At 37.2% G+C, this 23,598-nt stretch overlaps 2 protein-coding genes across 9 annotated transcripts; both read left to right on the top strand.

Moving 5' to 3' along the window:
• Positions 1-1,828: 1,828 nt before the first annotated feature.
• Positions 1,829-10,600, top strand: LOC308701683 (uncharacterized protein). Of its 4 annotated transcripts, none has more exons than XM_081384070.1 (8): positions 1,829-2,038; positions 4,099-4,155; positions 5,807-6,142; positions 6,954-7,295; positions 7,677-7,799; positions 7,936-7,964; positions 8,346-9,209; positions 10,109-10,600. In XM_081384070.1, the coding sequence occupies exons 1-7, from the start codon at positions 1,981-1,983 to the stop codon at positions 8,427-8,429; spliced, it is 1,029 nt and encodes a 342-aa protein (XP_081240196.1). In that variant the 5' UTR covers positions 1,829-1,980; the 3' UTR covers positions 8,430-9,209; positions 10,109-10,600. The 4 variants fall into 4 exon arrangements, with proteins under 4 accessions (XP_081240196.1, XP_081240198.1, XP_081240197.1 ...); XM_081384071.1 differs by having other exon boundaries at positions 1,850-2,038; positions 8,349-9,209; positions 10,109-10,597; XM_081384072.1 differs by lacking the exon at positions 4,099-4,155.
• A 2,599-nt stretch (positions 10,601-13,199) lies between these two features.
• On the top strand, positions 13,200-22,984 carry LOC308701677 (uncharacterized protein). 5 transcript variants are annotated; one of them, XM_081384063.1, is made up of 11 exons: positions 13,251-13,448; positions 14,753-15,079; positions 15,681-16,016; positions 16,368-16,404; positions 16,513-16,724; positions 18,403-18,532; positions 18,665-18,693; positions 20,550-20,673; positions 20,976-21,022; positions 21,180-21,285; positions 21,700-22,979. In XM_081384063.1, exons 1-7 carry the CDS (start codon positions 13,340-13,342, stop codon positions 18,690-18,692), a joined length of 1,179 nt encoding a protein of 392 aa, XP_081240189.1. In that variant the 5' UTR covers positions 13,251-13,339; the 3' UTR covers position 18,693; positions 20,550-20,673; positions 20,976-21,022; positions 21,180-21,285; positions 21,700-22,979. The 5 variants fall into 5 exon arrangements, with proteins under 5 accessions (XP_081240186.1, XP_081240187.1, XP_081240185.1 ...); XM_081384060.1 differs by having other exon boundaries at positions 13,200-13,448; positions 16,368-16,724; positions 21,700-22,980; XM_081384061.1 differs by having other exon boundaries at positions 13,200-13,448; positions 16,368-16,724; positions 20,999-21,022.
• Positions 22,985-23,598: the final 614 nt, after the last annotated feature.

The raw sequence follows: 23,598 nt of genomic DNA, 5'->3' as shown, positions 1-23,598 counted from the left end.
TGTAGCACTACACAAACTAATAGTCACGATGGAACCCAACAGAGAATAAGGTTTCAGATAACACCTGAAAAATCTTGCATCACAATAAGTGTATTGTGATTGTCAAAACATTTAGTAACTAAACAGAAACATGTTACAATGTTTACATGGTACAATTTCTGGTAAGCTACGGTTTTTTATTATTGCTTGACAAATTTCACGATTTCAATTCAATTCTTGTGATTTGATTCAATATTGACTCATTTGGATAAATATTAGGTACACAAGATAGGGTTAATTTTTCTCAAGAAAAAAAAAACTCACATAATGCTGTAAACATTGTTAGTTAGTTAGTTAGTTTCAGTTTATTGTCCCCTAAGGGAAACTTGTCTTACAGCGAGGTAAACATACAGGTAACACAACAGGTAAACACCACATACACATACGAATAAACAACACAAACTACTAATTAAAAACTGTTACTCTACTACTCATCTATTCTAGGTCAAAGAATTGTGCAAATTTAGCAACCGAATTGCACTAGGTATAAAATTGTATAATTGTATAAGGTTAAAAATAACTCAAATTAAACATAATGCGTTTTTATTATAACAACTTTAATAATATAAGTCAAAAATATACTAAATATGTAATATAGTACACATATTTAGCAAAATACTCTCTATAGCTCTTTTTTCTAGCCAACTAACGTGCTATAGCCTAACATATATTATGGTCATTAAACGGCTTTCCTGAGGTAAATTTTATGTGACATAATTGTTCTCCAGCTGTTTTATTGACCCTTTCCGCTGTTGAAAAAACACTGATTGATCGGTATTATGTATGAGGAATATACATTTTGGTAAGTTGTTCTGTATCTTTCAATAGTCATTCGTGTTTATTCACTATTAGCTAGTTACGTTAGAGATGATCAGTTCACATGCGCTAGGGATCTTTCACGTCACATTTACAAGCGCCAAAACAGTATTTATAGTAAGTAATTGAGAGGGGGGTAAGAGGGGCGAACTGGGGAGAGGTGATGTTGCATTTGGCTCTAAGCAAATCCACCTATATCCATGTGAGTGTGTTAACGTTATCCTCACCTAGTGCCACTTCACAGCTAGCAGCTGCTGCTGTAGCGGCATGTTCAACACTTTGGACGTTGTTGTTCCTGTCTGAATCCCCAACAGTAGATGTAAAAAAGTTTGTCATCTTTGGCAGCGTTGACAAATACTTATCAACGTCTTTTTTCTTTTATTTGAGCCGCTTGGGTAACTTGGTTTCATTTTCGCGTTTAGACTCATCTTGCTTCATCTCTGTTTTTGTGTAGCCTACTTCCTCCTGTCAGCTGTCACTGCGTGTTTATCTTTCGCGCCGCGCACAGTTACGGACTAGTCCATCTCATTGTGAAAGTCGGGGGTGTGTAGAAACGGATAACCATGAACTGGACATTTTAACTACTACTTTTCAACGTATTTCTTAAGAATATTAATACAATTTACTATTCTTTTGAAGCGTTCATGATGATAAGGGGCTTTTTCTTTTCTTTTTCTTTTTTTTTTTTGAGGTTGGTTGGGGCCCCCCCTACTACGGGGGCCCCAAGCAGCCGCCTACCTATGCCTCTATGTTAAGACCGCCACTGATGATAGTTTTCTAACTCTGACTCTCTGACACTACTACAACTGCTGACAACACACACAAGGAGGCGCGAGTTTCGAACCGGCTTTAATACGGAAGCGACACTCAGACCGAACCGATGACGTAGCCACACAAACCGATGCCTCGTTTGTCATTAGTCACGTGATTTTCACGTTAACAACACAAGCCTCGAATCACGGCTTCATCTGGCACGCCCACTTTTTCTCGAGACACGCTCCGACGCCTCGGTTCAAATGTCACATCACTAGGAAAGGAATTAATGCTCTTTTTAAGAATGCGAACCGCCAATAAGCCCAAAGAAGAAGAAGAAGAATTGGTGGAACTGGTCGAACAGCAGTGAAAATGAATTCTGAAGTCTCGTGGAAGATATGTGTTTTGTATTTTGTCCTAAGGTTACTCGGTAAGACATGCATTTACGATCTCATTTCCGTTCTGTCAGTTTTTTGTTACACTTGACAGAAGTCCATTTGTTAGGCTATTTCTTTACTGATGCTGTTTTATGTGAGGAGGAGTGAAGATCTGTTTAAGTTTTAGACACGTTTCTGAGGGTGGAAGAGACAGAAAGCACAGCAACTAACTTAGCCTTGCCTATTGGCTACATGGCCATTAGCACAACAACAACAACATTTGTTAGACATAGATCGCTTTTGAATAAATATTCATTCATCCAGACTGCGGCCTATAACGTAGTTTAATTTCTGTTGTCTTAAAGCGAGCTGAGACTCAATGTACTAATAAATTATTAATGTGCAAATTACGGAGATCACATTGATCACTGCAGACCAAGACTGTAAAAAATGCTGCTGACAATATCCGTTTTTTTTTTCTTCTTCTTTAATTTCCTCCTTCAACTTAATGCAAAGTTGTATTTTGCACTGAGCCAGCTGTACATTAAAGTTTACAGTGGCCACTATAAAAAATCTGAGTTAGTATTAGGCACGGTTAGGCCCTACTTCCGTAGGAACAGTAGCCTAATGCTATGTATGGGTAACGTTATTGACCAGGAGATCGCACATATTAAATGAAATTAAGCATTCTAGCGCTACTTAATATTAATTGAAAAGACATGAAAATGTAGCTTAATTTGCTGGCACAATTCAGATACACGAAATCGAGTCAATTAATTAATTCACCTTCATTTAATATGTTTGAGCAGATAAGTGGCTAACAGATGACTTATGCTAATTTGTGGTAGTTTTGTAATCTGGTTTATAACGTTTTCAGTAGGCCTACTATGCTATTTATTTACAATCTATAAATATAGTTCAGGCTGCCAGTTAATAAAGGCTATTGTTTCCCATTTAAGTGTTTCAGCGTTTTATTTTTAATTTCCGTTTTACTTTTATTATTATTGCTAATACTTTTATTATGGCACAGTTAAAAAATCACAGTATTTTTATTTTTATTTTTTTTATTATTATTACTATTGCCACTATGTAAAATTAATTGAGAAATTGAACCTTGAACCTTGAAAATGAAAGGAAGAGATGTGGTGTTTTCAGGACTGTATAAGTCATTTGCTTTGTTCCAGTGACTTAAATTGTTATGATTTTTTTTTTCTGGATGATGCTGCTACACCAACAAAATACCAAAATTAAATATTTAAAAAAATATAGTGCCAAGTAAAATGCTGCAACATGATTGTGTTAAAAACAATAAAATCAGATCTGTTCTTTAGTGACGTGACAGGCAATACAGTGTACTGCCAAAGCATTTCTAATGTTTACAATGAAACTCAGAGTGAAAACTATGACGGTTAATGAGATTAATACTATGTCTGTAGGGGTTCAATCAGTTTCTGCCTGGCAGCACAATCCACTGGCAGGTCACCCTATTACCTATTACCATTATTGTTATGAATATACACTCACCTAAAGGATTATTAGGAACACCATACTAATACTGTGTTTGACCCCCTTTCGCCTTCAGAACTGCCTTAATTCTACGTGGCATTGATTCAACAAGGTGCTGAAAGCATTCTTTAGAAATGTTGGCCCATATTGATAGGATAGCATCTTGCAGTTGATGGAGATTTGTGGGATGCACATCCAGGGCACGAAGCTCCCGTTCCACCACATCCCAAAGATGCTCTATTGGGTTGAGATCTGGTGACTGTGGGGGCCATTTTAGTACAGTGAACTCATTGTCATGTTCAAGAAACCAATTTGAAATGATTCGAGCTTTGTGACATGGTGCATTATCCTGCTGGAAGTAGCCATCAGAGGATGGGTACATGGTGGTCATAAAGGGATGGACATGGTCAGAAACAATGCTCAGGTAGGCCGTGGCATTTAAACGATGCCCAATTGGCACTAAGGGGCCTAAAGTGTGCCAAGACAACATCCTCCACACCATTACACCACCACTACCAGCCTGCACAGTGGTAACAAGGCATGATGGATCCATGTTCTCATTCTGTTTACGCCAAATTCTGACTCTACCATCTGAATGTCTCAACAGCAATCAAGACTCATCAGACCAGGCAACATTTTTCCAGTCTTCAACTGTCCAATTTTGGTGAGCTCGTGCAAATTGTAGCCTCTTTTTCCTATTTGTAGTGGAGATGAGTGGTACCCGGTGGGGTCTTCTGCTGTTGTAGCCCATCCGCTTCAAGGTTGTGCGTGTTGTGGCTTCACAAATGCTTTGCTGCATACCTCGGTTGTAATGAGTGGTTATTTCAGTCAAAGTTGCTCTTCTATCAGCTTGAATCAGTCGGCCCATTCTCCTCTGACCTCTAGCATCAACAAGGCATTTTCGCCCACAGGACTGCCGCATACTGGATGTTTTTCCCTTTTCACACCATTCTTTGTAAACCCTAGAAATGGTTGTGCATGAAAATCACAGTAACTGAGCAGATTGTGAAATACTCAGACCGGCCCGTCTGGCACCAACAACCATGCCACGCTCAAAATTGCTTAAATCACCTTTCTTTCCCATTCTGACATTCAGTTTGGAGTTCAGGAGATTGTCTTGACCAGGACCACACCCCTAAATGCATTGAAGCAACTGCCATGTGATTGGTTGATTAGATAATTGCATTAATGAGAAATTGAACAGGTGTTCCTAATAATCCTTTAGGTGAGTGTATTCATCATAATAATAAAATAATGTATTTACTTGCAGCGAGAGTGGTATATTCAGAGCTCAATAGTGGCTGGTTGAACTTAGTGGCCAGTGAAGTCAAGTGGCATTAAGCCACCAGTCGGGATCCTGGTTCTTTGACCACTAAAATCAAGATAAACCTCCCTAAAACATGGATCATGTAAAATAATCGATCCATTAGAATAGATAATTATAATAACTCATAATAATTATTATTAATAAATTATAGTAAAATCTAATGAATAATTTCCCATTATGAATTATGATGCAGCTTGGTCTATTGGGTCGGATTGTGTTCTCGTGAACACTCCTCATACAAGTGATCTCGGACCGATTGTTTTATTGTGCATCCAAGCTCAATTTCCATATTTAAACCTTTTACATGCCTAAACAAACCAAACTAAGGATGAAAACGCACCAGGTTCCAAAACAAATGCTCCAGACGAGCCTTACACAGTCCATACTTAAAGCGATACTTCACCCAAAATGAAAATGAGACCAAAATGGCCATTCACTGCATTATAAGGCTTGGAAGAGCCAGGACATTTTTTAATATAACTCTTGATTGTATTCGTCTGAAAGAAGTATGTCATGATGACTTGAGGGTGAGTAAATCATGGGCTAATTTAGATTTTTGGGTAAACTATCCCTTTAATTCCATATATTGCTTTGGTGGATATTGGCATATATGAACTCAGCCGTGGCGCTCGGATCCACAGCAAAGTCTGAGATTGCTTGAACGAAAACAAACTCTGGTTGGGTTGACCAACGAACCAAGCTATAGTATAATTAATAATTAGAAATGTGTTGCATAAAATGCAGTGGGTGATGATGCTATGAGGTACGCTACTACGCTTTGAAATGTTGCCTTGTGAAAGCAAAATGGTCCAGGAAGAAAATAAAACATTTGTAACAATTTAAGTCCCTGTTTTGGAACAAAGTAAACAATCTATACAAGAAAACTGACAACTCCCAGTGAAATTGACTCTCCTGCCTCCGATTGGTTCATTTTTGTCCCATTATTCCAGATTGAATTATAATAATTAACTCTTTATTTCTTCTTCAGGTTTGTCTGGTGTTGGTTCAGATGAAGTGCCAGTGTCAGTGATGGAGGGAGATTCAGTCACTTTATACACTGGTGTTAAAGCAAACCAAAAAGAAGATATTAAATGGTATTTTAAGGACTCTCGTATAGCTCAAATCACTGGAGATCTCAGTTTTATCTGTACAGGTGTTCAGTGTAATGAAGGCACTGAGAGATTCAGAGACAGACTGAAGCTGGATCATCAGACTGGATCTCTGACCATCATGAACATCACAAACACAGACTCTGGAGAATATGAACTACATATCATCAACAGTGGCAACATCATTGAAAAGTCCTTCATTGTTTCTGTCCGTGGTGAGTCAATAATAAATGTTTAAAAGCAGGTTATATGTGTTTAAATCACATCACTGTGTTTCTTATAACAGTGACATTCAGAATAGTGTATATGTCGAACGCCGCATTACGAAAACGGAAAACAGAACGCATCGCTTCCGGTTCAGGTCTTTTGTATGTGCTTCATGCATTTTTTTACTGTTTTACTCAAGATAACTTAAAAGGAGCGAGCAAAGATGATCATAACCAATGTCCCTCGCATGTGAAGATCGATATTTAAAAGTAAAAAAAAAAAAAAAAATCTTCACACTAACGTTTAGATATTTAAATAGAATAAAAAGCCAATAACAAAGTGAGATAGGTAGGTTAGCTGATTACCTTAAAATTCCATAGATATCGGCATCAGTTCATACGGCTGTTAACACTTTCTATGACAAGCGGATGCGATGAGACCAGGTTTCCGGTCATGCGACGTTCGACATATACCCTATTGATTTTTCCATTTACCTGCATCATTAAACACAACAGAATGATTTAAAACTAATATCTTTTAGTTGGTGATCCATTAGTGTTATCTGTTACTTTTATTCTGGTGAAGAAGACAATTTCTCATCATTTAATCCCTGATCATCTTTTCATATGATCTGTTTAAATGCATCTAATCATCATAATTATTGGGCTTTAGTTGTACAGTAGTATGTGTTTTGACTGAAAGTCAAGAAAACATGAAGTAATTTTTCATCATGTCTTTGTTGTATTATGATGATCAGTTATCTTGTTGTTGAGTTTTCTCAGCAAAAGATCCTCCAGCAGCTGTTGGTTTGTGTTTCAGGTGTTTCTGCTGCTGAACGAGATGAAGTGAAGAGAAAGTCAGTGAAGGAGGGAGAATCTGTCACTTTAGATCCTGGTGTAATAAAACACCCAAATGATTTGATGACGTGGTATTTTAATGACACTCGCATCGCTGAAATCACTGGAGATCCAAATAAAACCTGTACAGATGTTCAGTGTAATAATGATACTGAGAGATTCAGAGACAGACTGAAGCTGGATCATCAGACTGGATCTCTGACCATCACAAACACCAGAAACACTGACTCTGGAGAATATCAACTAGAGATTATCAGCAGCAGATTCAGTATTAGCAGAAAATTGCCTGTATTAACTGTCATCGGTGAGTATAATTTAGTTATTCAATGCCTTTTCCCTCTAATTTTAAAATACAGTTCAGTATTATTGTTTTCATTGTGGCCTGTTTTAAAAAGTGCAGCTTTGAATAATAAAATATATATTAGGTCTCCAACACCTCCAAGTCTAATGTTATTTACATGAAAAATACATAAAATTAGACATTTTTCCTAGTAAACACTGATGTTTCCAGTTGAGTCCAGTGCTGTAATGCTGTTATAACTTGTGGTCATTAAAAAAATCACCAGAGGACACTATTTATCAATATCATACAACTGATGCCCAATGTGGAACGTTCTTAAGAGACATTGGAAAATACTGGATAGATTATCATACTCTCTCTAGTAATAATGATGTCTGTCTTCAGCTGATCCAGGTTCAGGTCTGTCTCCAGCTGCTGCTGCAGGAATAAGTGCTGCTGTTCTCCTGCTTGTTGCTGCTGCTGCTGGAGCTGTGATTTACTATCGCAAGCATCAAGGAAGATGGAAAAGTGAGTATTACAAACAGCTGATTTAACAAGATGGAAATATGAGGTTTATTGTGTAAAAAGAATATAAAAATATGTATTTTTATTCTAATTAACCAGAGTAATGTGTGTTTAATTGATCTTCTCGTTGTTCAAACAGACAGCAGGATGCAGCAGAATCATAAAGAGGTTAGATACTTTGAGCACTGAATCTGTCAGCCTGCAAAAAGATTCAGATATATACATATATAATATATATATATTTTAGTTTTTTATTATTACATTATTTATTAAAAATGGGGTGCTATTAACAGGCTGTAACAAATGTATGAATAGTTGTAATAGGTGAATATTTGTCCCTTTTTTGTTCTCATTTTTATCACCATGGACACAGAACAGACAGTGCCAAAGCAATAAGATTACATAAATTGATAACCAAAATAGCAAAAATATAAGTAAAAAGAGTCTCTTGTATTTTTTTTTTTTTTGTGTGTGTGTGTGTGTGTGTGTGTAACTGAATCATTAATCTTGTTATTTTTTTATCTTCTGTGAATCTGTATTTTCTTACAGCAGAATGGATCATCTCCTGATTCGACTGACCCTCTAATGAAGACCAATGGGGAAACTCCTGATCCGGCCAAAGAGACTTTATAATAATGTTTTTTATTTTTATTTTGATCATTTATTTTAAAAGAGAGAGTGAAGAAAAGTCATGATCTGAAGTTAGCTACCATTGCTTACACAGTATTTATCATGACAACCAGATTTCAGTAGTTGACACTGAATACCAGTCAAATTTCACTTCAGTTTCAATATTACAGCAACAAAAACGAATTCTTTCATTACATTTTTAGTAGTCTAAAGGGATACCTGTGATGGCACAATACAATATATGCACATTGCACAATATATATGTTTGAGTTGTTGCTGTTAGAGTTGAGTGCGCTTGAGTTGAGTGTGAGGGGTTCATCTAAAATGAGGAACGAAGCAATATATTACCAGCAATAGAACAATAAGTGCTCTACATTATGCAGTATAATGGTTTAATTCGGCTGCTTTATAATATTATAACTATAGAACTGCCTGCGTTTACAGAAACAACTTGCCAAGATGAGCATATTCTACCGCTCACATACATTGAAACATAAGCACTCATATGCACAAATAATGAGTGTTTGAAGGCAGCTGTCAATCAAACAACATTCATGCACTGAATTGAGTGTACTCTGCACTATTGATACTGAAGGTGTCATTGCTGGTATTGTTTCACCTTGACGAAATGTATGTATTTTTATTCCTTAGTGTGCCTGTTACTGGATGTATAGTATGCAAAAACTTAACGCAACAGTTTTAAGTAACAAGGTGTGCAATTTAGTTTATCTTTTGCAGTCATTTCATGCAAGGAGACAGAAGCAGCCTTCTGGGTTATTACAGGTGAACATTTATCCTTTACATCATCTTTTTGTTTTAGGTGTTCTTCATCTTGTGTCTCTCAGTTCTGTTCATGAAGCATGCAGTTGTGCTGTATTTCTCCTGTGTGGTTTTAAATCATGTACTTATTGTGTGTTTATATTGGGGGTTTTATATCATGTATATTGTCATTACTGTGTTTTCTTGATGTGTATTCTAGAATATCATTGTGTGAATGATGTGGTGGTTGGTGGGGTTTAAAATAGAGGAGGCACACTAATTGTAGCACTAAATTAGGCATCCTCTGCATAAGATATTAAAATATTTATTTATTTATTTATTTACTTAACTACTTTAAAATTGCTTTTTTCAGTCAGAAAATTGAAAGAAAATGACACATATACAGCAAGACATTATAAAAAATATTTCACTCACCTTAGTCTATCACTTGAAGCAAAAATCTGTCCTTCTAAATGTCCTTGTTAAAAGAGTGTTTAGTGAAGCTGACTGCTGAAGCCTGCATCACACTTAGGCATGGGGACTTTTTTTCTCAACACTAACTGCTCAAAGTGAAATACTCAATGGCAATTGGCAAATTTGATCTCCGGCTACAGATTTTGCCTCCCTCCCCTTCTCGATCTCCTCAGATTCAAATTTGCACAGTTTTCAGGACGGTTGTCATTACATTGTCAGATTCAGCATGGGAATTTTATTAACCTCGTCCTTCTCCCATTTTCACCTCAAACATTTTTGGGTACGCTGTGCCTCCCCTGATGAGCCGCCACTGTGTGATTGAGACTTATTTTCTGTGACGTCAGTCCTGGAGAGCTGCAGAAGTTGTTCATTAGTAGCCTGTATTTGATACTAGTTTTAAATATCTGAACAATGGAAAAATTAATTGTCTTAAATCTGTCTCTTTCCAGGTTTCTTATGTCTGATGTGGATTACCAAGCCAGTCATTATTTGCCTATCATTGATCTCTGAATCCTTAACTACGGGATTTAGAAATGTCATCATGGTGCCTACTTTTGTCATTTTTATTTTTTGTATTTTTGTAATTATTGTATTTTTTTTTTTTTTTTTTTTTAATTACATTTTTCGTATCAGACCTAATTGTGCTTTAACTGGCTAAACTCCTCAAAATCCTGTGAAACAACCTCAGTAAGAGACTACAATTGTGTGCCTTGTGTTCTGAGCTGAAGCTCTTTAGACTGTTTCTTTGTCTTTAACATTGCATCAGCCAATGCAAAAATTGAGGCAAACACTATTTTCATACAATGGAAATTAACTTGAAAGATCTGAATGTTCATGTAACAGGTGCCATTAAAACAGGTCTGATTAACTCATCCGTTAACTTGACTGTTATGTTTGTTAATGAGTTTGTTAACAGAAATACTAATCATGTGTAGAGTGATCATTGTGCGTCTCTGTACTTTCAAAAATGTCAACGTTTTAGGATTCAACCTTTGACCTTTACTCAAGCTAACTGGCTGTTCAACACAATCATTAACAATATGAGCATAATGTCTAATAAAATGTAACTTTTAAATACCAGTGTCCAAACTGGGTCCTGGAGGGTCACTGTCCTGCAGAGTTTAGGTCCATCACACCTGGAAGTTTCTGGTATGTCTGTAAGAGCTTAAATATATCTGGTTCAGGTGTGTTTAATTGGGGTTGGAGTTAAACTCTGCAGGACAGTGGCCCTCCAGGAACAGGATTTATGCAGACATAATCGGATAAAGGTGAATGCAATTATTGGTTGGTAGACTAGATTGTGCTCCAGTAGTACATGCATATATAGTTACTGCTATTAGTGCACACACTTAATGTTTAAATGAAATAATGGGCAATATAATATAATAAGGGCAAACTGAGTGAAGCTGTTCATACAAAAACTGTAATAATGTGGTATCAGCCACCACTGTTATTGTTAGTGTAACCAATTTTACACTCTTGTAAGATCTGATCAATTTTACAGTATACTGTCAAATTCCTACAGTCAATATTCCTATAGGAATATCTATAGTAGATATTTTGGCAACGGATATTACCATGCTGAATTGCATTATGGTTTATTAAAGGAGAACTCCGGTCAATTTTAACATTGAGCTAATTTTTTTGTACATTTGGAGTGCTGTCAATACAGAGAACAATGACAAAAATCGGTGTTGCCTACACCGTGTTATTCTATTTTTAAAATTTGCACCCTGTTGACTTCAGTGGGGCAAGTTTTAAACCTGCTTTTAGCCTCTTAACATCCTTCATGTGTCATTACAAGTGCACAGGTCATGTGAGTGATTCCTTCAGAGTGAACACGAGTGAATCTGACTGCAGTAGATGTGAAAGAAATGTATAAAAATGATGTTATTTAAGCCAGCGCAAATACCTGTGTTTACATCCTGTTTTCGGTTGAAGTCCAAAGTAGTCGATTGCCGAGTTCACGTGCGTGATCATAGGTAACTAACCTATGCGCGTGAACTCGGCAATCGACTACTTTGGACTTCAACTGAAAACAGGATGTTTTGAGAATAATTATGTTAATTGACAATATTAAACTTTGCTATAGTACAGGCATTTAATGCTTTTGAAGATTAAGCTACGTTGTGAAATCGTTGATCCTGATCATAGACAGTATATAAGTATGGACTTATATGGAGTATGGACACAGCGACCCCATTGGATTCAACAGAGACAAGCTCTCACTTCCTGATGGCTGAGCATACTGCGCAGACTCAAACTGAGCTGTATATGTATTATATTGTTGTGTGTGTTAAACAAGTACAGTGCTGTGGAAAAGAATTTCCCCCTGGGCACAATAAAGATAAAGTAAAGTAAGTAAAGCAAGTAAATTATGAGTAGTAGGTGTCCATGAGCTATGAGCAGGAGAAACTTTTATTCTGATTAATTATTTTGTCATTTTTTTGCCTCCACGTCCCCCCGATTGTCTGCAAGCTTCTCCTCCTGTCCATACGGTAATCTCTCTACTGTGCGACAGAGTCGCGTGGTTATAACACAATCGTTAGCCTATTTTTACAAAAACTGCTTCTGCGGGGCCATAACATAAGATACAAGGTAATGGAGCCTTTTATACATTGTCAAGTTTCTTTAGAAATAAATAATGGACAAATGGAGTCTTTAAACGCCTCACATGTAAAGTTATTCGCTGTCAAAGTGACGCCAAAATGAATGGGAGTCAATAGAATGCTAACAGCAGGTGGGGGTCGGCTAATCAATGGCGGCACCTGGGGAAGCTTCAAAATAACATGAAACCCTGCCCCCCTGATCCTGATCTATTTAACACCTTGAACTGTCAGCAAAATGGTAGGCTATGGAGCACGTTTTACTTTCAGTCCAGCTGGGCAGGGTAAAACTCCAAGCCTGAATACAGAATATATTTCAATGTATTTTTTTCTGTATGGGTCCCCAAAAGTGTCAAAAATATATATGGCATATATTCCAAATACATTGAAATATATTCTGAAATATAACAAAAATATATGATGATAAGTGAGAAATATATTTATTGGGCCAATTTCAAAAATTTGTATATATTCCAAAATATATTTCAAATATATTTATTTTGTGTATGGGTATGCTCGGCTGTCCGAATTCACTTGTTTTCATTCACTCCTTCAAGTGAACTGTATTAGTGGACTAACATAGGGTCAACATATAGGCCTATACCTGGCAATAAAGTTAATTCTAATTCTGATTCTACAAGCAGGTGCTAGAAGCGATTGTGTCTTGTTATTATGTGAAAGCTTAATAAGGTTTAAATTCATCTGGATCTTAACAGTAGCCTTTAATTTTTTTTTTTTTATTTTTTTTTTAAATAATATAATACACACTGTTAGTTACTAACAAGTAATGTGGACCAATCAGGCTACAGTTGAACTTGCAAAACCTACAATCGAATCTGAGATTTCTCAACGGCAATCGGGTGAAAGAGACACATTTAACCGTCTATCCCATAGACAGTATAAGAAGGGTATATCCCCATAGACTCCCAGTCATTTTGCACTCATGGGCGATCGCCCCCAGTGGAACTCTGGTGGAACTACAACAAAAATTCGATACTAAAGGTGTGGCCACTGGCCAGGCTCTCCGTAGACTTGCTCTGCCTACACTTTAAATGTCCTTTGACGCTAGTGTTAATGCAGATGAACGGAACAATTAAATGGATTAAAATCTACACAAGGAACACCAGTGACAAAATGCTTCTCCTTATGTTGCCCTCATTGCTTTGGTGTTTACGTGACCGTGGTAAGACATTTCGACCTTTCTGTTTCTTTTACAGCTCTCATGATAAAGCGAAAGTGTTGTGTTTTGTTGTTGTTTATGATGTGGCTGGTTTTACACTTGGCGAACATGCGATCACCGTGATCTGATCACGCATTTCGGACCATCAAGTCAATCCACGGTGTTCTGTTTACAAACCAATACAAAACTATTATTTTGGCATTTATCTCACAAGCGTTCGAAATGAGGAAGCTTCAAATAGCCTAGTAGTGAAAAACACTGGCAGTTCCCATATCAACACGGAACTGTGATGAACTTTTATGTAGCTACATGATGGAAGAAACGAAGTTCGCAAAATGATTCACTGTTTTGAAGCGTTCGAAACGCAACACGCTGTTGAGCTCTGCTGGTCCTACAGTGTAAATGCATAACATGCATTTATAAACACCTTTAAAAAAAATTGCAAATTGCAAAAACCAATGCAAATATTTTCTTGAAAGTAAAATCTATCAAATGTAATTAACTAATCATCTAATCTTGTCAGGGCTTGCTTTGATTGTTCCATGGATGGCTAAGCTTGTACTATTTCAAAACGAAAGTGTGTCACGAAGCTCAGTGCAATAATGACAGAACGTACACAACAAGATAATCTAATCATATTCTTTTGACTATTCCCAAAAAGAAAAATGTTTATGGTTGTTGGAAAAATACAGATTCTAGAAAATATAAAACTAAATATCTTACATAGCTTCTGAAAGGTAAACAGTAGGAGTTCATTCTTCAGCAGGCTGGCAGGAGCTGCCACTGGCATATCACGTGCCCTGTCAGTGGCTGGCTAGTTGTCTGGCAGTCTGCCTTTGGCAAGTTTCAGAAACCATTGATTTTTGGCAGTTTTTGTGTTTTGTGTTCCTTCCTCTCTAGCTCATTTATTATGCATGATTATGTTGTTATCAGACTGGTTGCTTACTGATGCTTTGCTGTATGCTCAATCCTTTAACTGGGATAACTGGCCCCAAAACATCAATCATACTAAATAATACATGCATGAGATTATATACGTAATAAGAAAACAATGTATTTCCTTACAGAGGGAGTGCCTGACTGGATTGAGTGTCCAGTGCCAGTCTGATCACGGCATATTATAAAATTATATGGCTGATCATAAAATAAATAATAATAATAATAATAATAAAAAAAAAAAAAAAAAAAAAAAAAAAAAATATATATATATATATATATATATATACACACACTTTCCAAATACAGCTATTCAAGTCATCTGGTGGCCATTTTGTTTTGTTTAAAATAACTGTTCATTTATTTTCCAGGTGTGTCTGGTGTTGGTACAGAGAGATTGTCAGATATGGAGGGAGAATCAATCACTCTAAACACTGATGTTGAAAGAAACCAACAAGAAGATATTAGGTGGTATTTCACATTGGTGAATGACACTCTCCTCGCCGAAGTCAATAGAGATCAGAGTAAGATCTGTTCAGATGTTCAGTGTAAAAGGAGATTCAGAGACAGACTGAGGCTGGATCCTCAGACTGGATCTCTGACCATCAAAGACCCCAGACCAACAGACTCTGGAGTTTATAAACTAAAGCTCAACAGCGGCAGAAGCAGTACAAAGATCTTCATAGTTACTGTTCATAGTGAGTCATTATGTTTAAAAGCAAGTACATCATGTCACATCTTTAATGTTAGTGATGTTTTTGAACACATTCAGATGTGTTTTTCCCTTTGCATTCTAATTCACATTCAGTATAAAGATAATAAAAAAAAATGTTGCTGCGTATTTGTTGGTTCTTGAAGAACTAAGTCCCTTGGCAAAGAAATTATTTGTTATTGCTATAAATTCATCATTAATTTATTACATTCGTTTTGCTGTGTGCTTGTTTTAAACCACTGCCTAACAGGCTTCTTGCTTTAAAACAAATCAGCTTTAAATCATACTGAACTAATTTAGTATCAGCAGTTAGTTTTGGTTCATAAAAAGTTTCAATTGTGTTCTGGTGTAAATCAAAGATATTGGTAAAATCGATTATCAGTAATAATGACTTTTTAGCGGTTACAGATTCAGGTCTGTTTATCTATTGAAGCGATAGGCTTGTTTGAGATGAGAATAATATGCGCAGAAATGATCACCCATAAACAGCTACACAACTTTCAAGATGAAGCACTCTGCATTTTCACAGTATTTTCCTGTAGTTTAATTTTGTTTGGCTTATATTTATCCGTTCATTTCTTATCCAGGTTTTTTTAGCGTTGACACAAATGAAGAGTCAGCTTTTGTGATGGAGGGAGATTCAGTCATTCTTCACACTGATGCTGAATCAAGCCAACAAGAAAAGATTAGATGGTATTGTAATGGCATTCGCATCGCTGAAATCAGTGGAGATCTCAGTAATATCTGTACAGATGTTCAGTGTAATGAAGGCACTGAGAGATTCAGAGACAGACTGAAGCTGGATCATCAGACTGGATCTCTGACCATCACAAACATCACAAACACAGACTCTGGAGAATATCAACTACGGATCATCACCAGCAGCAACATCAATACAAAGGGTTTCATTCTTGCTGTATATGGTGAGTCATTATGTTAAAGAGCAAGTCGTGTACAGTTAAGCTTAGTGATTTTTTTTTTTCTATGACATTTAAAGGTATTTAATATCTATACCTGCATATTAATCCACCTCGATAATTTCTACACAAACACATTTCCTGTGGAATTTGTAGATTTAAATATACAGTATTGTATAATTTAACACTTTTGTTGTATCAGTTAGTTTAGTTCTGATTTGATAAAAAGTATGCTTATTAGCTCAACATGTGGATAAATGTTGCTTTTTAGACTAAAAGTAACAGAAAGTCCACAGTTTTCTCATGATATGTAGTTTCCCCCTAAAAAAGGTGGTTTGTGTTTGGTTTGTGTTTCAGATTTTCCTGTTGTTGAAGTAGATGAAATAAAGAGAAAGTCAGTGAAGGAGGGAGAATCTGTTACTTTAGATACACATGTAATAAAAAGCCCAAATGATTTGATAACGTGGTATTTTAATGACACTCTCATCGCTGAAATCACTAGAGATCCCAATAAAACCTGTGCAGATGTTCAGTGTGAAGAGAGATTCAGAGCCAGACTGAAGCTGGATCATCAGACTGGATCTCTGACCATCACAAACATCACAAACACAGACTCTGGAGTTTATAAACTACAGATCAACAGCAGCAGGATCAGCATCAGAAGGAGCTTCAATGTGACTGTCAACATTAAGAGTTTCAGTGTTAATGTCACTGGTGAGTATAATGTAGCTATTTAGTGCATTTTCTTTTGGAGTTTTAGGAAACCGATTGAAATATATACTGTAAATCAACCCTGTACATGTTAATTGGTGGCTGTTAGAAAAAGTGAGATTTGACTCAATATTAAAATATAACTGAGACCATTTCTATTATCTTCTCGTTACATTGAGTTTTGTTTACATTATGAATTTTGCATTTGTTAAATAATGTTAATAAGAAAGTCAATTTTCCTGTAAAAACGCTGTTTCTTGAAAAAAAAAAAAAAAAAGAATCACTAGATGGCACTGATGACCAAATTAGACGGGTATAAATATCAGTCAAAAGTATGTTGGTAAAGTTGATTTGTAGTCAAGCTCTGGTAACTAGATGTACCGCATCGCGGTACAAAATATGACCGCCGCTCAGGCCTGCACTGGCTTTCTACAAAAATAAATGACGTGGAGTAATTTGGCTGTATTGCGTGTTTATGTATATACCTAAAAAAAGTAATAGTATGTGCATGCCTGTCTGTGTGTGTGTGTGTGTGTGTGTGTGTGTGTATGTGTGTGTGTTTGTGTATGTGTGTGTCTGTGTGTGTGTCTGTGCGTGTATGTATGTGTGCGTACATGTGTGCGCGTGTGTGTTTGTGTGTCTGTGCATGTGGATTTGTATGTGTGTGTATGGGTGTGTGTCTGTGTGTGTGGATGTCAGTGTGTGTGCATGCTTGCGTTTGTTTGTATTCCTGCATGTGTGTGTGTGACAGTATCATCCTAAACCAGCAACCCTTCGCTCAACAGCACCATCTACAGGCCGATGAGTGTACAGTCACTAAATGTGCACATAAATGAATTTATTTTATACCCCCCCCCCCCCCCCCATTTTATACCCCCAGAGGATGTCAAGTTAATCATACACATGAAATATGGTGCAGTTCTGAACATCTCCACTGAAGATAGGGGCGATTAAAGCAGAATAATATTGCATTTTCATTTTTTATGGGAGGGGCGCAAATCACAAATGAGTGATTATGGGCTAGGTTGATGTGGGCCCTTAAGAGCAACATACCATAAAAATGTCTTCATCCTCGGTGCCACGTCTCAGGTAGTTATTCAGGAAAAACTGCATTTTTTGGGGATTGGGGGGGCCCAGCACGTGCGAGGGAGTGGCCCCCGGGGACCAAACGAAATTTTTCCGTAGAAGTGTAGTGGGGCTACATGCCCACCAAATTTCATGTTCCCCGGTGCTTCGGTGTCCCTGGTATCGTTGACGAAAAATTTACGGGGGTCCCAGCGCGGGGGGGGGGGGGGGAGTGGCCCCTGGGGACCAAACAAAATTTTTCCGTAAAAGTCTAGTAGACCAACATACCATAAAAAATGTCTTCATCCTCGGTGCCACGGTTCAGGTAGTTATTTAGGAAAAACAGCATTTTTTGGGGTTTGGGGGGGCCCAGCGGGGGGGGGGGGGAGTGGCCCCCGGGGACCAAACGAAATTTTTCCTTAGAAGTCTAGTGGGGCTACATGCCCACCAAATTTCATGTTCCCCGGTGCTTCGGTGTCCCTGGTATCGTTGACGAAAAATTCAGTAAGGTGACGAAAAAAAAAAAAAAAAAAAACTTTGACAATCCCTATATGACCGCTTTCGCTAGCTACGCTAGCAGCGGTCATAATAATGACTGTGTGTTTATCTGTTCCAGATTCAGGTGTGTCTTCAGCTGCTAAAGGAGGAATATGTGCTGTTGTTCTGCTGGTTGTGGCTGCAGCTGTAACTGCTGCTGTGATTTACTCTCGCCACAGGAAATCTACACAACCATACACCACAATATGGCAAGTATTTTATACAGCTGATTTGACAGGATGGGAGGTATGATATTTACTGAGTAAAAAAATCTTTTTTTTTTTAATTCAAATTAACCAAGTAATCTGAGTTAATCGAGTTTGTTGTTGTTGTTTATACAGGCGTCACAAGTCAGAACAATCCTGTTAAGGTAAGATGTGCACCCCGTCTGTCTGAAAAAAAACCCCAGAATTTACAACCGATTCTGATTTGTGAGATCTCCAATTCTCACAAGTGTATGTTAACACTGTCAGTTCAAATCCGATTGGAATATGAATTATTGACTGTCCAGTATTGCAACTGTTCAGATCCGATTTGTGTGTCCTGTGTCGGTTTTTTTGTTTGTTCCAGAATATATGCACTGGTTTCTGTTGCAATGACATTGCATTGGTAGGCATGCGCCAAAAACAACAACCGCGACATGGAAGGGGTTGCAAATTGCAATACAGATAGACGCAGTAGTCCAGTGCAGTGGCTACATAATGTCAGTGGTAAATGCTGTCTATATGTGTATCTGCCGGGCAGGGCAACAGCATCTTCTAAGGCAGTGGCAGAATTGTTTTATTTATTTCCGCAGAATTTATTCCGCAGAATTTATTCCGTGCTGTCGTCTCCGTCGGTTTTAGAGCATAACTGTGTGTAAAATCACGTACTAAGTAGGTACCTCATTTGAATTTAAACTTACTTTGCGACCATTCCGGATGTACTGCCATGTTGTCATTTGTCATGTGACCAGTGTCTTTTATGTCCCTTCACCCCAAATCCCAAACCCGCTCCTGTGGCCTCATAGTAAAGTGGGATATGCGCGCTTCAGAATCTCACCGGAAGTAGTAGTTCATCCGGGTACTTTACGCCGACTGTTTTTTGACAGTATTTTTACTATGAATACGGACATACGGACGTACTGTTTTTCGCATATTATATAGTAGAGAAGTATTGGATTTGTCTTTTTCTGCTTGTACGGCATTTTGCAACAACACAACTTTGTTTCTGCAGCGACTTTCAGCATGTTTTCTAAAACAACGTGTGACGTTCACGTTTTACAGTATGTGGCGTGCAAAGGTGACATAAACCGTGTGAAATCTGATCAGAGCGGTCAGACTGAAACGGATTTCCAGAAATGTGGTTTGAATAGGATTTCAGACTGTCAGTCCAAATCTGATTCTTTTTTTTTTTTTTTTTTTTTTTTTAAATCTGTTTTGAGCTACATTTATGTGTGGTTTGAATGAAATACAAAAAAAATCTAATTTCTGGAAATCCGATTCCTCATGGTTTATATGACTTTACCACACCACGTAAAATGTAAACATCAGACGTTGTTTTAGGAAACTTTCTGCCGCTGCCTCAGAAGGCACAGTAGTCCAGCGCAGTGGATACACATTGTCATGTTGTAAATACGACAACGTCTCTATTGCAAACCACAGTGTGAACGTTGCCCATGTAGCTCATAACGGATTTGTAAAAATCACATTTTTGCCTTTCACACTTAATAAATATGATCAGATTTCAATCGGATATGCACAAAAATCTGACAGTCTGAACGAGGCTTTAAGGGATAGTTAAACCAAATGAAAATTACTCACCCTCAAGTGTTACCAAACATGTGTGATTTTCTTCTTTTGAACTAAAGAATATATTAAAGAATGTTGGTAACCACACAATTGTCTGCAGCCATTGACTTACATTGTATTTTTTTCCTACTATGGAAGTCAGTGTCTGCTGTCTGGTTACCAACACTCTTCAAATATCTTTTGTTCAACAGAAGAAAGAAATTCATACCAGTTTGGAACAACTTGAGGGTGAGTAAATGATGACAGAATATTTATATTTGGGTGGTGTTCTTGCATTCAGAAATCATTGCATAGAAACACAAATAATTTATCTTGACTTAAGAGAGTGCTTCTCTCTTGTGATGTTTTACTTTAGAATAAAGAGCATTCAGCAAACATCAGAGGAAAAAAAACAAACATTTGTTTTAACCTTCTGTAAATGTGTGTTTTCTTACAGAGGAATGGTGTGGAAGTCTCAATTCTTTTATTAGAAATTGGTTCCATTGATCCCTGCTTGTGAGCTTGTGTGTCATAATACAGTAGTGAAATATGGTAGCCTACTGTTGTGTATGGGGGAAAAGGTAGAGGAATTACTATGATCAAAATACATTTTCAACGCTTCTTTAGCAAGCTAAACATTTTATGACCATATATTTTGTCATATATTTTACATTACATGTTATAAATGTAAATATATTTCACACTTAACATCATATATTTTTGTTATATTTCAGAATATATTTCAAAATGATAAATAAGTGAACAACAATGCAAATATATTTCAATGTATTTGGAATATATGCCACATATATTTTTGACAATTTAAAATATATTTCAATATTTTTTTTTTTCTGTATGGTATATTTGTTTCTTTACTGCCAAGTTCTTGCATTTCATGTGAGGGAGATGGAGACCTGTGGAGCGTTCAAGGTAAAGATACACTACTTTATATTATCTGTCGATTATAGATGTTTGTTTACCTCCATTCCTTTCAGTTCTGTTCATGAAGCATGTTCGGCTGTGTTGTATTTGTTCAAAGTGCTTGTAATATCATAATTATTGTGTTTTTTATGTGTTTGCATTCTAGAAAATTGTCACTGTGTGATGGAAATGAGCACCTTCACTTGAGTTTTCTGCATGCTCAATCCACATCCACTGGACAGGAAAAAGAACAGGAAATGATCAAATAAAAAGTATGTTTGACCCCAGTTTTAAACAATCTGCTTGTCTGAACATGTCAGGATTATGTTTAGTTCTGTTAGTTCATTTGTGTACCTGTTTTCCCATGTTCCATGTCATTGTTAGTTATATTGGTATCTGATTTGAGTTCCACCCCTGTTCACTGTTTCATTGATTACTCCCGGAGTATTTAAGCTTTACACAGTCGTGTATTTTTCTCTCAGTTCTTTGTTCAGTGTTGTTTACTTTTTACAAGTTTTTTTTGCTAAACCTATTCTAGTGATCTGATCTCCAGTGATGCATTGTTTGGATTAATTTTTAAAGACTGTTTTTGTTTGCTACTCTATCGTCATGAGTTTTCTGCAACCCATTGTGACAGAACAATGGGAAAAGACTTCTCATTTTTCAAATCTGTCTTTCTTTCTCAGGTTTATCCTGTTCGATGTGGATCACGTATTCAGAAAGCTGTACCTGTAAAAAAAAAAAAAACTGTATACTTGAGCTTTTATAAAATCTATTTTCTTACAATGGAAATAAACTGGAAGGATGTTTGTTTGCAAGTATTTTTGAGTTTGTTATCAGAAATAACTGAACTATGCAAACAGTGAATCATTTATAGAGTGATCACTGTGTGTCATTGTGACTTTAACACAACATAGACTGAACTTTTATCTTTAACATTTAAGCATTGAACCTTTAACATTCACACAAGCTGTTCAAATGAATCCTTAGCCATTTAAACAAATGAGTCAAATCGACTTAGCTTTTACTTCATGTATTAATAATGGATGAGGGTTAATTTTTTAACCAATTTCCACCGGCTGCGTTACGGCTGCGTTGCAGCTCCGGCACGGCGGCGGAGGCAATAGGTTTCCATTAAAGTCAATGAGTGTGTTTCCACTGAATGCGGTACAGCTGCGTTCCGACTCCGGCGATCCGCAGCCCTCCGGAGCAGATACGCAGAGCTTCTATTTTTGCCGGATGCCGGAGAGCTCCGCAGCACTACAGGGCAGAATGCGCAGGACAGGAAGTCGAGCAAAAAAACAGAACAAACCAAAACAAAATAAAAGATCCGGTTAATTTTCTAAATAAAATACACCGTGATCATGGCGGATCATATTTCCCTACACTACACCTTGAAAAAGTCATAATATGCCATTCCTCATGACGTTCTGTTTATAGAAACTATATATCGCGCGATCATACGTGAATTAGCGAGATCTCGTGGGTCCTCGTGACTTCAGCTGTCAGTCATGGACGCAGCCGTTCCGCAACAAATCCGGACCTGGTGGGTATTGACGGATGACGGAACACGGAGCTGTCACGCAGCGGAGCCGTTCCGCAGCCGTTACGCATCTGGTGGAAATTGGGGGTAAGGCTAATCTTGGGAAGGTGAAATCCTGGTTAGGACACTAGATGGTGCTCTAATAAAGTATACATAATTTGATATCTTTTACATTTTGAAGATGATACCATATTAAAGCAGCTATGTATATTTTTTACATTGAAATATGAGTGTACCATGATTTCCACTATGTTGAATGGATTCTGTTTCTTTCCAGAAAACGTCTATTCTGGGAGTATGTAAGGTTCCTTGTATAGCTACATTCAGCACTGCCCTTATGGGAAATTGCATTGTAAGAATGTGGACATAACACGATGAGTCAATAGGTAATGTTTTCTCATTAAAATCAGTTGACTTTTTTGTGACACGATGAGCAATCCATTCTTTATATGTTAACAATACAGAAGCATCGGGTATAAACACACATAATGATGTGGGGATATTAAATACATTCAGTAGGCTATGGTTATCAACAAAGTGTACTATGGTTATTAACATCATGTGTGACTCACTATGCACATTTATTAATAGGTTTTGTTATCATGTAGTGAGAACCTGAATGAGCTGGATGTTTATCTGGTCCAGTAGAGGGCAGTACTAAAAGTGAAGTGAATTCTCTATGCTGAGGTCTTCAATCCTGCTCCTGGAGGACCACTGTCCTGCAGAGTTCAGTTCTAACCTGCTTCAGCACTCCTGCCTTTGTATTTTCAAGTGATCATAAACAGCAGAATCAGGAGTGTTTGATTAGGGTTGGAACTCAGAAGGACAGTAAACCTCCAGGAGCAGGACTGAAGACCTCTGCTCTAGTGATAAGGTAAGGTAGGGGTGGGGAATTGAAGCCTCATAAAGAAATTCATAACCACATACTACTCTTACTTTCTGTCATAGAACGATGGTGTAAGTAGTTTGAGTTGAATACTAGTATGTGATTCTGAACTCAGTATGAGGGTTTCCCCGACTGTTCTGGTAAAATATTCAAAAT

Source organism: Scardinius erythrophthalmus, assembly GCF_964197995.2.
Source record: "Scardinius erythrophthalmus genome assembly, chromosome: 14".
Taxonomy (NCBI): domain Eukaryota; kingdom Metazoa; phylum Chordata; class Actinopteri; order Cypriniformes; family Leuciscidae; genus Scardinius; species Scardinius erythrophthalmus.
This window is presented reverse-complemented; position numbering and strand designations above follow the sequence as displayed.

Bases quoted from the DNA above. Each gene is read 5' to 3' on its own strand.
- LOC308701683 (XM_081384070.1), top strand. From the start codon at position 1,981: ATGAATTCTGAAGTCTCGTGGAAGATATGTGTTTTGTATTTTGTCCTA. The intron at 4,156-5,806 runs GTGAGCTCGTGC...TTTCTTCTTCAG, and splicing joins TCTTCAACTGTCCAATTTTG to GTTTGTCTGGTGTTGGTTCA. The intron at 7,296-7,676 runs GTGAGTATAATT...GTCTGTCTTCAG, and splicing joins GCCTGTATTAACTGTCATCG to CTGATCCAGGTTCAGGTCTG.
- LOC308701677 (XM_081384059.1), top strand. From the start codon at position 13,340: ATGCAGATGAACGGAACAATTAAATGGATTAAAATCTACACAAGGAAC. The intron at 15,080-15,680 runs GTGAGTCATTAT...TTTCTTATCCAG, and splicing joins CTTCATAGTTACTGTTCATA to GTTTTTTTAGCGTTGACACA. The intron at 16,017-16,367 runs GTGAGTCATTAT...TTTGTGTTTCAG, and splicing joins TTTCATTCTTGCTGTATATG to ATTTTCCTGTTGTTGAAGTA.